Source organism: Podarcis bocagei (genome assembly GCF_964188305.1).
Source record: "Podarcis bocagei genome assembly, chromosome: 4".
NCBI classification, from domain to species: Eukaryota; Metazoa; Chordata; class Lepidosauria; order Squamata; family Lacertidae; genus Podarcis; species Podarcis bocagei.
The window spans coordinates 50,363,484-50,379,898 of NC_138128.1; the positions used below are offsets into that span (position 1 = coordinate 50,363,484).

General features: G+C 44.2%; 1 protein-coding gene across 1 annotated transcript; it reads left to right on the forward strand.

Annotated features, from left to right (window-relative positions):
* The first annotated feature begins 147 nt into the window (after positions 1–147).
* Positions 148–13,166, forward strand: DUSP5 (dual specificity phosphatase 5). Its single transcript, XM_081189344.1, has 5 exons — positions 148–847; positions 6,572–6,714; positions 8,243–8,462; positions 10,536–12,326; positions 12,358–13,166. The coding sequence occupies exons 1-4, from the start codon at positions 415–417 to the stop codon at positions 10,961–10,963; spliced, it is 1,224 nt and encodes a 407-aa protein (XP_081045470.1). The 5' UTR covers positions 148–414; the 3' UTR covers positions 10,964–12,326; positions 12,358–13,166.
* The last annotated feature ends 3,249 nt before the right edge of the window (positions 13,167–16,415 follow it).

The window sequence follows — 16,415 nt, forward strand, 5'->3', positions numbered from 1 at the left end:
CGTTCCCTCTTCCTGGGGGAGGGAATCTCCTCTCTCTCTTTTTCTCTCTCTCCACGAGCGGGCACGGCTTAGCAAGAAGAGGCGTGCCAGCTTGGGAACGTTTCTGTGACGTCAGTCGCCTTATATGGACAGCGCCGCGCGGCTCCGGCGTTTCATTCAGATAAATTGCCTCTTCTTGTAAGCGGAATCCCCTGACCGGAGTTACGCGAAGGGAAATGCAAAGGCTGGGAGGGGCGCGCCGCAGCCAGGAGGGGCATTAAAAGGAAGCGGGTTGGCAGCCCCTCCGGCTCCGTTTTAAAAGCAAAAAAAGGCGGGGTGCCTGTTTCCAGACCCGCTTAGCTTAATCGCTGCCTGGCTGCGCTACTTTCCCGAGCCTCCCCGAGGGAAGGGAACTATAGGGGGCAGAAGGAGACGATGAAGGTAACCGCTCTTGACTCCCGGCAGCTCAAGCAGCTCCTGCGGAAGGAGCCGGCCGGCTGCCTGGTCTTGGATTGCAGACCGTACCTCTCCTACTCGGCCTCCTGCCTCCGCGGATCGCTCAACGTGAACCTCAACTCGGTGGTGATCCGCCGCGCCCACGGGCGGCCCGTGCCCTTGCACTTCGTGGTGCCCGACGAAGCGGCCCGAGGGCGGCTGCTCCTGCCTGGGGCTTGCCCGGAGGAGGAAGAGGAGGAAAGGGAAGGGGACGCTGCGGTGCCCTCCCGGCGGCTGCTGACGGCCGTGGTCGTCCTGGATCAAAACACCCGGCACTGGCGGAAGCTGAAGAAGGAGAGCACGGCGCAGATCGTGCTGAACACGCTGCTGGCCAGCCTGCCGGAGACCGGAGCGAGGGTCTGCTTCCTGCGAGGTGAGGGACGAGGACGGGGAGCCGCGGGGGCTTTGTAGGGTTGCTTTAGTGGCGGAGTTTGGCGGGAGCCTCTCCTCCCGGCCAAAGAGTTCTGCGAGTCATTTCCCTCGCCTGCACGACGGCTAAGGAGCCGGACCCCGCTGCCTGCCCTAGAAGGCGAGATCTCGGGGTAGGAAAGAGAGGAGCGATCGGGAAGCCAGCGAGGTGTAGCCGCCTTCTGTTGCTCTGCCTTCTCGCGCTTTAGGTTAGGACGTCCGCCGACCGAAGTCTGGTCCTGCTTGGCTCGCCTCGCCTGTTTCCTTAACTTAATTTAACGCGAATGCAATAATAGTTTCACGCGAATCAGCCCGTCCCCTCAGCATCCGATGCCAGGAACCTGGAGGACCCCCCCCCCCCCGTTAGTGTTTGAGCAGGAGGCGCTGATGTTGGATAAGTAATGCTGGGCTGCAGAGCTTTTGCAGATCTCGAGAGAGGCAGTGGGTTCCTCGCCTAAAGCAACGTGTGTCTTGGAGAGTGCCAAGGCACTCGCACGGCGTAGGGAATCCTGACTAGAGGCTTGCTGCTGCTAGGTGGATATAGACAGATAAATGGTTTGTATTTCCCCCTTTCCAGTCTCCCCCCCCCCTTCTCCCCAAAGATTTCCCCATCAACGGACAAGAGATAAATCAGCTGGGGGTGAAAATAAAACAGCTTAAAATTTAATAGGTGCATTGAAATGATGTTCAGTTGTCTAGTGAAGCGAAACTTGCGTGACTAATTACGGTCAGTATCCGCGCTGGGTTAAAACATCAAACATCCATCTAAAGAGAAATGTGGGATTGGGGGGATTCGGAGTTGTAGAATAAATTACCCCTGTGGACACGGGCAAGTATCCCGAACTCCAAAATGCTGGACACTATTAAAGTGTTCCTGGCCTGCTCAGTAATAGTATAATCTTTGAGTAAATTTATTGGAAATGCTGTATACTAATAGACGGGATGGGTTGGAGGTAGAAACCAAGGTTTATAATACCTAATAATGCCCCTGCTCTTTTAATAAAAAGGAGTTCAGCAGTGTAAAAACTCAGCAGTGCCCTCTAAAGGGCAGTTTCCTCTAAATTACGAAATTAAAAAGAAATATAGATGCCCATGTGCACTCTTCCAGTGTCTCCCAAGACATGCAAATGCCAACGGTCATAGATGCCAACCTCTTTTCCACCTAAATTGTGAGGGTGGGGAAAGTAAACAATTGCCTCTTTGTATGTAGCAGAATAGGACAGAGAGTTAATATGGGAGCTGGTCCTGTTAAAGGTGCTGCATGTTTTTATCCAAACTGCCTGCAGGTTCGATCCTCCTTGTGTGAAAATGGCAAAGTCCATTTTCATCACTGAGCATGAAGCAAACTTTCTGCGTACAGTGTGTGCCTAATTCAAGTGGACTTCACATTTGCCCTTACCCCTATATATAAAGAACGTAGATGTACAGAAAGATTGTGGAAGTCTTGTGGCCCCTATCTATGGAGCTAAGCGAGTGGGGCAGAGGAATGTGGTAGTGGTACCGCTTTCTTTCAAGGAGTGACCTTTGCACCACAAACTTCATGAGGTGAAGCTGCTAATACGTTCCCTTCCAAAGCTCCTTATTGCCACCCTGAAGCTTGGCTGCAGCTCTCTTCACCCCCCCTCCCCTACATATTGCAAGATAAGAAACCTTTTTTATTTTTAGACAGTGTTCACAACTTGGTTCAGCTTTGGGTTATTCAGTGGCTTTGCCTACAGCACTTTAGCACAACATTAAATTCTTCTGGACGCCAATCATATCAAAGTCCCGTCCTCCACAAAAACTTCCTGCCATCCAGTCCTTAGGCATGCTGGTATGGCAAATTCTGTGCGGCTATTTGCTTTGAATTCTTCCAATCCACATTTAAAGAGCTCGCTTTTATTCTAGGCCATCTATGTAGACCCCATACCTTTAAAGCATATTCTCCCCCTCCCAAAAGAATTATGGGCACAGTAGCTGGTTAAAAGGGTTGCTGGGAACTACAGTGCCCAGAATTCTGAAGTCAAGAACATGCATTGAATATACTTTAAAGGCATGGCATGTAAGCAGCCAAAATTGCCTGCCGATAGCAAGTGATTTTATAAAACGAAAATGAAGAGCATTTAAGAGTGTGCTGCCACAGTAGGAAACTATCTTTTAAAAAAGCGAGCCTGTAGTCTGAATGCAATCTTAAATTGCACATCCTTAAATAGAACGCTCTGTTGTTGCCACAGGTTTCCATCTTCCAGAAGCTGGCTAAATTGGCGAATTCTGTGTGAGTCACAAGCTCTTGAGACTCTTTCTATATTTTTAGTTCCGTTTGAATGTTCACTATGAAGTAACAGAAGAGTCCCGGGGTTTATCCCAAGGGTTTTGTCTGAACTGTGACATGAGAGAGAAAATTCATGGTTGGATGGAATGAAGTTTTCCAATTGGGGTTGGACTTAGGCAGTCCTAGTGAGATAAAGGTGTGAGTCAGAACTCTTGTCAGCCACCATAAACGCAGCCTCGCTCTTCAGGGAATTGTTTTTACTGTGGAATGACACAATCCTTTTCAGCACCCCCCTTTTTTATATAAACTTCCAGCCCTCATTAATTCATTGTATTTCATATGCGGCAATGTTTAAATTTGTGATAGACTTTATCGTTTAAATTGTCAGCCTTGGGCAGGGGGCATCCTCAAAGGGTCTAGTGTGGGCTCTTCCCCCACCTATAAAATAAGCAGTCATTTTTCATGAGAGAGGCTGCAGCTGTAAATGTCAATAAAAATAATGCTGGATTCTTCTGCCACTTTGTTATGCATAGGATTTTAATCATTGGTGGTGAAAATGAAGCCTACCCCTCTCACAAGATGAGTAATGTAGCATTAGCAGAAATAATAGCAACAGAGTTCAGCCAGTGGGGGAGCAGAAGTGTGTGCCTGTGTTTGTGAGAGAGAAAGAGCTGGAGGACTTGAAAAGGTGACTCACTTTAAGAACTGCCTGCAAATCTGATCCCCAAAGGCTCCTGGTTTTCTATTAGCCTCCTGAGCAAAGGCACCAGCCACCCAAGATAAATCCGTTTGGCTGGTTCCCTTGGTTTGTGAATCCATGGGCATAAAATTGAGGAAAGCTCACCATATAAAATCCCTATGAATAAACTGTCAGGAGTTATAGAAAGAGGATGTGGAATGAAATAGCATTATATTTCAGAACGAGGTCGAGGAGAAAACCTGGCTTCTAACAATAACAGTTTTCACGGCCTTCTTGAAAACCCATACAGAGCCCTGTTCAGGTGACCACAGTACTCTGAAATGAGCTGTTGCTCCAGAATAGTTGTGTCTTCTCCCATTCTGCTGAGTGATAAGGAGAATTTTTTTTCATTCAGCAAATATTTTTTTAAAAAATATTCAGAGCTTTAGTTGATAAGGGGGACACATTCTCTGTTACTGTTTTGTTAGGCTCAGCTAGTAGCTTTTAACAAGGGTAAACTGGAATTTTAAATGCAGGATAATTAAGCTTCTGCGTTCTGGCTGGATTAAATGAATCTGTAAAAGAGGCTCCATGCAATTTACTGAAGCCCACACTTCCACTGACTTTGGACTGGTTCCTTAGTTCTGTATTTCCTCACTGTCAATATCCTGCTAAGAATGTTTCAGCACGCAGCTACTCAAGGACATAGATTACAGGGGTCAGCAAACTTTCAGCAGGGGGCTTGTCCACTGTCCCTCAGACATTGTGGGGGCCATACTATATTTGGAGGGGGGGAATGAAGGAATTCCTATGCACCACAAATAACCCCAAGATGCATTTTAAATAAAAGCACAGATTCTACTCACGTAAAAACACCAGACAGGCCCCACAAATAACCCAGAGATGAATTTTAAATAAAAGGACACATTCTACTCATGATTCTGATTTAGAAGATGATTGGGCCGGATACGACCCCCGGGCCTTAGTATGCCTACCCATGGCATAGAATATGTAGCAGGATAGAAATCTTAAGAGAGAAGGGTTTAAAATGCTGGCTTATAAGATCCTAGGTGTGATTCCTTAGGTAGAGTTTCAGAACGTCAATTTATCCATTGCTGCAATTTATCTTTGAGAAGATGTAGCAGTGTAGTACAGCACTTTCCATGACAGTTACTCACTGAAACAAGTTATGGGTTTTGTTTCCCAAGTAAACACATCCTTTCAGAGACCTGAACAAAAGACATAGAAATCCATGTAGTATAACTTGTGTTTGAAGGCACAGGTTTGCTCAAGGTGTAGCTGATTTGCATGCTTCACAGTTTCATCCAAGGTCTGAGCTTAACAGATACGCTCATTTTCACTAATTGTGCAGAGAACATAACTAATTTATCTCACAGTAAAAAACCCCAAAGCACTCATCTGGGTCTGTTTTGTTGTCTGAGCCCATTATAGGATTTAATTAAGTTTTATGGCTCTTAATGGATCCATTTCATTTACCATAACACAACGGAATGGAAGTTATTAATCAGTACAGAACAGCCTCTCGGAACTTGTCCTTCCTCAAATGGATGCAAACATGAAGCTGGATGATAATAAATGTCTCAGAAGTAAATGGAGAATTGTTGGTGTTAGTCTTAATCTTTGAAACAGAGTCAGCTGATTTCTCCTGGCAAAGAATCACAATCTCTATCACTAACCTTTAATTGCCATACTGTTTTTCTTTTGATTGTGGTTATTTAGCTGCAGTGTTAGAAAACGGGTTATAAAAACTAGGAGCCAAATGGCTCCTGGGATCTGGGTTGTGGGCGCCGAAACAGAATGTCTAGTCGCCATGGGTGGGGGTGTATGTCAGCAACACTTAAGTGACACATTGTTAATACAGTCATACCTCGAGATAAATACGCTTCAGGTTGAGCACATTACTTCCGGGTTTCGCCACTTGCGCATGCGCAGACTGTCAAAATGATGTCATGCGCGGAAGCGGCGAAACGCAGCTCGCGCAGACGCACTGTCGCGTCTTACGTTCTGTTCGGGATGCAAACAAGGCTCCGGAACAGATCCTGTTCGCATCCTGAGGTACCACTGTACAGTGGTACCTCAGGTTAAGTACTTAATTCGTTCCGGAGGTCCGTACTTAACCTGAAACTGTTCTTAACCTGAAGCACCACTTTAGCTAATGGGGCCTCCCGCTGCTGCCATGCTGTGGGAGGCCGATTTCTGTTCTCATCCTGAAGCAAAGTTCTTAACCTGAAGCACTATTTCTGGGTTAGCGGAGTCTGTAACCTGAAGCGTATGTAACCTGAGGTACCACTGTATCAGATTTTTAGCAGAAATTGTTAATACAGTACATGTTTGATTTGGTATTTACAATATAAATATTGGTACCACACCTCAGTTTTCAAAACGCTGTATCTTTATTGTTAAACTCCTTAACATAAAGTTTGAGGCTTCAAAGCACATACATTTCAGTAATCCTTGAGGGTCAGCCAAGTGCAAAAAATGGCACCCAGACTTTTGGAGATGCTCGCAAATGGAGAATCTTCAGGCACAAAGCGCCTGGTGCCTTGCTAATTTTGAACCCTGTTCAGCTGTGGTAGGAAAAACTTCCCCACTTATTTATAAATAGTTCATGCAGTGAGAACTATCACAGCCTCAAATTAATTGACGATCAGGAACAATTGAAACTATCCCCCCCCCCACAGACACACACTTCTGAACCCTATTAATTGACATTTCTTTGTTTGCTTCTTTCTCCTCAGGAGGCTATGAAACCTTTTATTTGCAGTATCCTGAGTTTTGCATAGATGTAAAACCCATATCCCAAGAGAGACCTGATACGGAGAGAAGCACCAGCAGCCTCTACGAGAAGCCGTGTATCCACCACAAACCAGCATACGATCAGGTGTGTTGAGGGGAAGATATGACTAATCCCACCCACGCTCTGGCTCCTCGGGGGCTCTTCCTGTCATCATCCTGTTCGTAGCTGACTAGTTCACTCTTTTATTCATGTCTGGCAATATGACAAAAGGACTCGGTGTGCATGTTTGTCATGTTTCAAATAAGAAGTCTGAGTGTGATGCACTTTTGAAGACAAGTGGCCTTAAAACGAAGAGAGATAGATGCCGTCAAAGCAACCTATTCCCCCCCCTTCTTCTTCCCTAATATGTAAAGAGTTTGTAACTCTTAAGAACTGTATAGTGACACCTTCCTGCTCTCACCTTTCCTCCAAGGAGCTATACATGCTTCACTCCCTCACAACAGTCCTGTAAGGTAGTTTAGCCTGAGAGACTGCATATTGCCAAGGGTTCACCCAGCAACCTTTCAAGCTGAGTGGGGATTTATTTGTATTCCCAAAGGTGATATATTAAAAAGAGGTTTTCTGACACCTTATGAAATATGAATGGTGTCTTGGCTTGGTTTTCTGGGCACTAAGTATAATGCTGTGACGTCTTCTCGCATGTAGCTTCTTTTCTTGTTTATCGCCTTCTATTCACAAAGGGGGAGAAGACTTGAGTGGCTGAGAGCAGCAGGGGAGAGTGTTGTGTTTCTGACGTGGCAGGGCTGAGGGCCCCATGCTGATTCTGCTTTGGGAGGCTAAGACAGCTTGAAGTCAGAGGAGGCACATGCCAGCTGCCATCCTGCAATTATTAATTAGGCACGCATGAAAAGAGTGTCATGCTAAGCCCAGTAATGTGTTCATGTTTTTCTTTCAAACTGAACTTTAAAACAAATGCACACAGTGCATAGCATTGTCAAGATACCTTTGAAGCTTCTGGTTAAAGTACATCATGCCTACCAGGCTCCGTCAAGAGACACTGAACAGGCTTTGTGTCTACATTTTTAGTATGATTCTGTGGAAAAAAACTTGCCCCTGCATTTTTTCCATCATGGTGACGGAAGGGACAAGTAAAAATCCTTTTGGTGTGTGCTTCATGGGGGGAGGGAGGCATAAGGAAACCCACGAGAGAAATTGCTCATGATGCCACACATGGCAAATGTGAATGAGAAAAACCAAATCCGCTGATTTTTCGTAAGGAGTGTTCTGTTACAGTGGCCTGCTGGTAAGCTACCATATTAGCCTATATGGGTGGATAAGTGGTTGATCAGGACTCCCTATCAGAGTCTTTGCATTGCTCACAACCCACAGGTCTTAAGGGGCAGTCCCTGCCAGTATGGAAGTAGCAGGGCTGGCAAAGCTATCATTGTGCCAAGACCACAACAGTAATTCTACCCCCGCAGCAGGAACTGCACCTCTTACAAAGTACTTCCTGTCTGGGTGCTACAGCTCTGATCTCAGTGATGTCTGGAAAACACCCTAAAATTGTCCAAAGCTCAGCCCCTGCTGTCTGTGTTCTACTGCGTCTCTCTGTGTGTGGAAGAAAAAACAGCAAACGAGAGCCTATAATTATATGCGGTTCCTTGCCTTCCAGGGTGGCCCAGTGGAGATCCTTCCTTTCCTGTACCTTGGCAGTGCCTACCATGCTTCCAAGTGCGAGTCCCTAGCCAATCTGAACATTACAGCACTCCTGAACGTCTCCAGGAAGAGCTCCGAGCCCTTTACGGATCAATACTGCTATAAATGGATTCCAGTGGAGGACAATCACACAGCAGACATCAGCTCACACTTCCAGGAAGCAATAGAATTTATTGGTAGGTGTATTTCTCTATTGAAGTTAATAGTGACCTCTATGGAGGCCGCCATCAGAGACCAAACCGCATGTCCCGAAATACATTTTGTTGGGGCTAAGGAAAAAGACCTTCCAGAGCCTGTGATCAGGCTTCGCAGCTCTCTCACTTACCAGGAGATGCATCTCCTTCCTGCCCCTTCTGTAGGGTGGTTAAAATATTTCATTACAGGGAAGCTTTGGGTGATAAATGGCTGTAGAGCAGGGTTTCCAAAACTTTGGTCTCCAGCTGTTTTTGGACTACAGTTCCCATCATCCCTGACCAGTAGCCCTATATATATATATATATATATATATATATATATATATATATATGGAGGCTTTTAAAAAAGAAGAAGAAAAAAATGATTTCACTGTGTTAAACTCATTTTGCAACCCGCCTTGAGCTAACTGAGGAAAGGTGAGGTATAAACTACAGAAAAACTACTGTGGCATAGGCCTCTGTGGGCTAGATGCATCTCTCAGCCGGCAAACATGCAAGCGTACTGTAAGTGAGGCTGCATAGTGGGGACGGGTGGTGAAGCAAGGTGTTCTCGGTGACAAGGGAAGGAGTATTTAATGTGCATGACTGGAAAAGAAGAGTCTGGGGTGCTGACCTCTGACCCAGGGCTATTTGAGATACGTAGAGAGGGCAGGATTACTAAATGATAGAAATGACTATGTCTGCCAGTGTGCCACAAGCAGTGTAACTACGTCCGTTGCTTAAGAAAAAGCTGCACAAACCTGTAGGCATGGTTCTACAGAGACCTTGCTTTTTTGTCCATTTTTTAAAAGGAGAAACAACAGCTTTTTCCAATCTACCTGAGCCATAAATCAGGGAGTCCTTGGTTCAAATTTTGTTCCTAAAGCTAGCCACTGTCGCTGTATGGGTTTAACAAAGCTGACCTACCTTATAGTGTTGTTGTGAGAATTACTGAAAATGTTAAGTGCTTTGCATTTAGTGCAAGTACTATTATTTTAATGTCTGTTAATACAGTACTGTACCCTAAGCTTGGTAGCAGGAAGCAGTTTAGGACACATTATTGCATTAACAAGCATTAAAATAATGATTATGTTAAAATATATGAAACAGTAACTCCATATTGAAGATGAGAAGTTTGAGGATTCAAGAAATGTTAAGATAGATGGATACTTCAATTATTACGGCATGCCTTTGAGGATGTGACCCAGAGCAGAATGCAGTAAGATGAAATGTGGGTAATATATTTCTCACGCCAGCAAAACAGGGCAAGTTCTATTTTTAATCAACGCGTTTTGCACAAGGAGCTTATTTTCAGAATTTTCCTTTTAATCTTATAACAATAATTGAATTGTGTGAGTAACTTGGGGGCCTCCCATTGCGTAAAATGGTGGTTCTGCCTCAGCCATTTATAGCCTGACTTAAATCCAAGTGCCACTTATCAAGGGTTATAATTAGAGATGTTAGGCTACTTTATTGTGCATTTTGTGGTAGAAACCCCAGGAACCCAGGGACTTTACATCTCTGCTCAAAATGCATGCTGAGTGTCTACCAAAAAGGCCTACAAAAGGTGGGGACAGAAGCAATACATTTCATGCTCTTACCCAATGGAAAAATAGGCACACCTCCTCATCAGATGGAAGGGAACATGCAGCAAGCCCACACCTTTTGCCGCAAGGTCTGTGCTACTTTCGAAAAGAACCTAACTGTGAATGCAGTTCTTTTGTGGCATTGTAGTATTTGCCTTATTACACATCTGTTGCCATAGTTTGGATTGATGAGGGGAAGGCAAACCTCTTAACTTTATCCAAGTGTGATTAATCTACCCTATAGCTATTAAGTTTTGTTATTTGAACAAATGCGTTAAATGCTTCAGCCAGTGTTAGTGCCTAAAGTGGAAATTTCTTCTCTGGCATTCTGACATTAATTTCATTTGTGGAACACCTTCTGTCAGCCCACTACCTCTTTAGGACAATTGTTTGCAGAATGTTATGCTGCCATTGTGGGCATCCACTTATAGTGACAGCTAACATATTCAATGCATCATCACCACACTCATCTGTTATTCTTTTTCTTTAGATTGCACCAGACGGGCAGGGGGTAAGATCTTGGTGCATTGTGAAGCTGGAATTTCCCGCTCTCCCACTATCTGTATGGCATATCTGATGAAAATGAGAAAGTTCCGCCTGGAGGAGGCTTTTGATTACATCAAGCAACGTAGGAGTCTGATCTCACCAAACTTTGGCTTCATGGGCCAGCTGCTACAGTATGAGTCAGAAATATTGTCCTCGACTCCCAGCCCTCCTGTTGCCTCTTGCAAAAGGGATGCTGTGTCTTTCTTCACCGAAGAGCTGGCTTTGGGCAAAAGCTTCGAAGGCTCCTGTTTTGCTTTTCCTACCTCAGTTTTGAATTCTGTGCCCATTCACTCACCTGTCCACCAGCTAAATATTGCTGCATCTTCATCCTGCTGGACCCTCCTGGGAACAAGAGACAATACAGTCCCATGAGCCTGGTAGAGAGTATAATGATACATTTCACCTACATGCAATACAGAGGACCTCATGAATTTCACCTGGAACTGGACACTTGAGGGGCTGTCTATACCTGGAAGGGGGGAAAGTCATTTTACATTGAGATGGAGTCTTTGTTCAGTGCATTTAACTTTGGGGGGGTAGCTATGCCATTTCAGGTTGTTAACTTGTGCTGAGTCTAGCCAACTCCTGCTGTAGCTCAAATTGTCCTAGGCTTGTGCTTTGAAGATAATTCTTCCTCTTCCCAGAAGTAGATGCCCTTTGTTATGGCTGAGAACATAAGTGTATGGACACTGGCTAGATCAGGCTTTCAAAAGAAGGAATGTTTTTTTAAAAATAAAAGTTGTGCACTGTTTAAGGGTTTTTTAGAATAAATTCTGGACTGTTTGTGCACCCACTACTATACTTCCAGACTACGCTGGGGTAGAGAGAACGCCGCATAAAGTCAGTCTGGTCTGATTGCTTCTCCGTTGCTGTCTCCCTCCCTCTCTTTTAATTATAGCCTTGTTTTAAAAGTGTAAGCAATAAACAGCTGTGTCAGGAAAGCAGAGCTGTAATGAAAAGCACAATTTACAAAAGAAGCAAACACTGACATTTCGGTGATGGCAGAAACTTGAATGTTTGCTTTTTCCTGTTTTGTATGTTTTTAATATGTACTACACCATAGGCTGCAAGTGGGTTAGAAGGTAGTTGCAGAAGACTTCTTTCTTCCCACATCCAATGACCATTGCTTACTGCTGTACAACTGGGGTCAGGTTTATCCTTCCCCAGAGGCCTTGGGTGCTTGTCAGTTTCTAGTCTGGATAACAAAACAAGGTAGTTTTGCCAAGAGGAACTTGTGCACATCCCAAGGCTGCAACATCATAGGGGTTCCACTCTTTCTCATCCAGTTGAATCCAGCTTGTGTTTCCAGAGATGCCTTATTTCCAGGGGATGTTTCATTCTTAAAACACCATGGTCCTATCAAAACACAAGAGGTTTCCCTTGTTACACTGGGAACACCTGCTATGTTCTATTTCAGCCCTGAACACTATAGTAGAACCCTACCAGCTCTGTAACTGGATGTAGCAACACATATTCCCAAATGGTACCACTAGAACTGTGTGCGGCTGGCATATAGTGGCCATGTTGCACCTACCCTTTGAGTGAAGTATAGTCAAATTCAGGCTGATGGTGTGCACAGATGTACTGTTACTCAGTGGGGGGGGGGGTGAATTGCTGACCTTCCAGGTGTTGTTGGACATCTGCATTGTCATGAGCTTCAGACAGCATGGCCAAATCAGAGGTGATGAACGTTATAGTCCCACAACATCAGGAAGGCTACACATTTTCCACACTGGCTAATCTTCCTGAAATCCCGTGGTTGAAAGGCTAATCTTCCTGAAATCCCGTGGTTGAAAGTTCAAGTAGGGTTCTGCAATGCAGAACCTATGTTCTACAGCTTTATTTTGGCTTGATGCAAATGGCCAAAGCAGACTGGTTCAGTTGCAGTTGAGTAACAGCCATGTGTAGGACATACTGCTGAGCTAACAGGCTGCAAAAAATAAATGGGTGGAGCTGCACAGGTTGTTCACAGACCATATTGTCCCCCCACTCCAGACTTGGACCTCTGTTGAGAGATGACTGCCTCCTCTTCTAGCAGTATGCACTCACTAAAGAGCAGCAAAGAAGGAATTTTAAAAGAGCAGGCAGTTCTACAGCAGTTGGTTATGTAAAGGAATGCTTGAATTTTTTTTAATGCTTATCCAATGAAAATTTCTTTTTCTCTTTTTGTTGCAATTAGATTGACTGTATTTTAAGATTTTAAGAAAAAGTTGGAAGGGGGCAGCTTGCAAACAATGCATCTCCCCATTGAAGTGTTATCCATTTATATATTACGTGGTCTTGTTGAACGTCATGTGGCTTGCTTTTCCCTGTATTGATTGATCTCTTCCATAACACATTTCTGGCTGTGGAATAACATCATTTCCAAGCCAACTGGGGTCCTTTTTTCCAGGGGATCTGTGTGTCTAGCTTGTATGTCTACAGGTGGCTCAATGTGCTGCTGTTGCTTTGTTCAGTCACATTTTTTTCTAATTGTGAGAAATGGCAATAACTGCCTGGAAAACTTGTGAATGTGAATATGAGAACTTTTTTTAAAAAAAGAAAAAGAAAATAAAAACGTAAAAAAATTACAGAATTTGAAACTTTTTGTTCCGTGGATTATATGCACCAAGTCAGACAACATGTGAAAATATTATCTGCAAGGTTCAAGATGCAATTCATAGAATGGAAAACTAAATGCCAACTAAAATACAGAAGAACCCTTGAAGCTCTATAGAGATATTACTATACCATGTGGGTGCAGGGAAGCCTGTCCTCTGGGTGCATGCATGGGCACACACACCATTTTAAAAGCTCTACCTAATTAAAACATTCACAACCAAGTTTCAAATGCATGTAACTGTCATGGCTTTTACACCAAGGACTTTGATTGCTGCTGTTCTGTGAAGAGAGTAGGAAACTGCTTAACAAAGCTCTCAATACCCTCAAAACTACAGCAGCTACTTTCTGAAGGAGAGTTAGTTAGGATGATCAAGCCAATAAAAAATAGGTTTCAAGGCAGTTTATTGAATGTATTTATTTATGCCTACCTATGCCCTCAAATGGAACCATGCTCTGGTGAGAGTTCTGTAAAATATGGCTCACCATAGGATTTTGATGAGGTTCAAGTATTCAGTACCCATGTAAATAAGAGTGTGCTCTTTAGAAACCCCTCTGTAATGCACAGGGCTTCCACGTTGGATAAATCAAATACACACAGGTCCCACTTTATGAACACAATGTGTTTCCTGGGAAATGTTCATTAGGCAAGTGTTTGCGTAAGGAGTCTGCAATTTCCCTTGATTCCTATGGGGAAATTTCTAATGTATTCCCAACCATAAAAAGTGGGGGGGGGGGCAGGGGGAACCCAAATGTCCTCTGATTTGTTCAGTCACTCCCCCTCTGTTCCTCAGCCAACAAGGAAGTAAAAAATGCTTTCTGTTCCAATATCTATCTGAATCTGCAGTGTGTATTAAGTGACATTTGGGTACTAACGCCTCATGTTTGGGTAACTGAATATTTGCAGAGCAAGTGTTCATAAAGCAGGACCCTCATGTATAGAACACTGCATTTCTTACATTATATTGGGCCTTGGCATTTTAAGTACAGTTGAACCTTGGATCTCAAACGTCTTGGCTCCCAAACAAATCTGCTCCCAAACAATTGAAACCCAGAAGTGAGTGTTCCAGTTTTTGAACATTTTTTGGAAGCCGAACATCCAGTGTGGCTTCCGATTGGCTGCAGGATGCTCCTGCAGCCAATCGGAAGCCATGTCTTGGTTTTCGAATGGTTCCAGGAGTCAAACGGACTCCTGGAACACATTCTGTTTGAGAACCAAGGTACAACTGTATGTGCTAGTTCCCTGACATAATGCTACTAATCATTTATGTAGGTCTAAATCCAACACAGAATTAGGTATGCTAGTCAAACATATGTATATGTTTTAGTTTAGGCCACAGTGATCTAGGGCAGGTGTCACCCAGTCTGCCAGTACATCCTATGGTCTTTGTGAAAGGTCCCTGGTTAATACCCCTCAAAAACCCACAATGCACAAATAGACTGCTTACTCTTCCTGCTCAGTTTCTGTTTGCACAGGCTTGGCCTCTCCTATATTGAACATGCCCTTTTAAACATGCCCACAAGACTGGATATGCGCACTTCCATCTCTGCCATTGAGCAGGGCAGTGGCTGATGTAGGTGATGTTTCTCAAAATTTCAGATGTGCCCACTAGCCCAAAAAAGCTTGGCAACCCCTGATCTGGGGTGTTCAAAGCATTTCACAAATACCCAACCATGCAACCATCCTGTAAGCTATGAATATTATTTTTATTTTGCAGAGATGGGACTGAGATCAAGAAGTAACAGCTTGCTTAAGACTACCTGTTGCAATTATTGCTGAAATCAAGATTTGGTGTGTCTGGTTCACATTATGCTGTAACAGAAAGATAAAGAATACAGTTGCACCAAGGATGAATTAGGTTCATCAGTTTTCCTTTCTTATGCCCCTTCTTTTATGCATTGATGATGAAAAGTGATGCCACCTCATTCTTACTGTTGCAAGAAAAGGCATTTGCCATGAATATGGGGAAGTAGGAATTTGGGTGGCATTACCACCAGCCTCACGCATTTCAGTTCTCTTGACATTTGTGCTCTATCACATCACCAGCTTGCTCTGAGACATGAGTAAATTAAATTTTCCAAATGAGGACTATGAATATAGCTGAGGAGGTGGGGTTGAGTCATCTGAGTGAATCAAATGAGGGCACACAAGTAATGGGGGATTGCAATTGCAGCATCCCATTTTGTTTTCTATCTGTATCGAAATGATGAGGCCATTTTGCTCTGGCTTTTCCAGCTTGCAAACAGAGCTGCTCTGCTATTCATAGAGTGTATTAAGATTAGGAGAGAAATTCCATTTTCCATTACCAGCAATGATGCATTTTCCTCCCTTGTCTGCAGCCTGATATATGTGCAAACTGTGTGGGCGCTTCACAAAAACTATATTGAATTTTACAGACACTGGCTCTGGGCTTGGACAACCTCACCTGATTCATATGTCACAGAGAAACAGAACCGGATGTCATCAGCATACTAATGCTGAGACCCAACAGCTTCATATAGTTAAACGGTACAGGGGCAAGATTTGGGACCCACAAAGCATAGTTGTGGTGGTGCCAATAGGCAGTCCTCTAATGCTACTCCCTGAAACCAACCCTGCAGGTAGGAAGAGAATCGCTGAAGAACACTGCTTGCAATTTTTATCTTACAGAGTCAGTCCAAAAAGAGACAGTGCCCAGTGGTAAAAAAAAAACTACTGAGAGATTGCATCAGAATAACACAGCCATGCTCCATCTATCCCTCTCTTGAGAAAGGTCATCCACCATGATGGACGAAACCATCAGATCAGAACCTTGACTGAAATGGGTCTAGATCAGCATTGGGAAACTCTTGGTTTTCCAGATGTTGTTGAATTACAACTCACATCATCCCTGGCCATTGGCTATGTCTGCTGGGTCTGATGGGAGCTGCAGTTCAGCAACATCTGGAGGGCCAAAGGTTCATCACACCTGGTCTAGATAATCAATAGCCTCCAACAATACTTTCAGTTGTGCTGCCACAACTGTCTCAGTTATGTTGCTCAAAAAGTGGGTGTTAATGACAGGATGATAGTTGTCTAAAGCTATTGAATCCAGGGTGGACATTTCCAGGATGGTAATACTATTGTCTCCTTAAAGGCAGCAGGCACCACTCCCCTATATAGAGATGGATTCACCACACCTTGGACCCATCCAATAAACACACACCCCTCTAGCAATCAGCCAAGAAGGGCAATGGTCTGGATGGA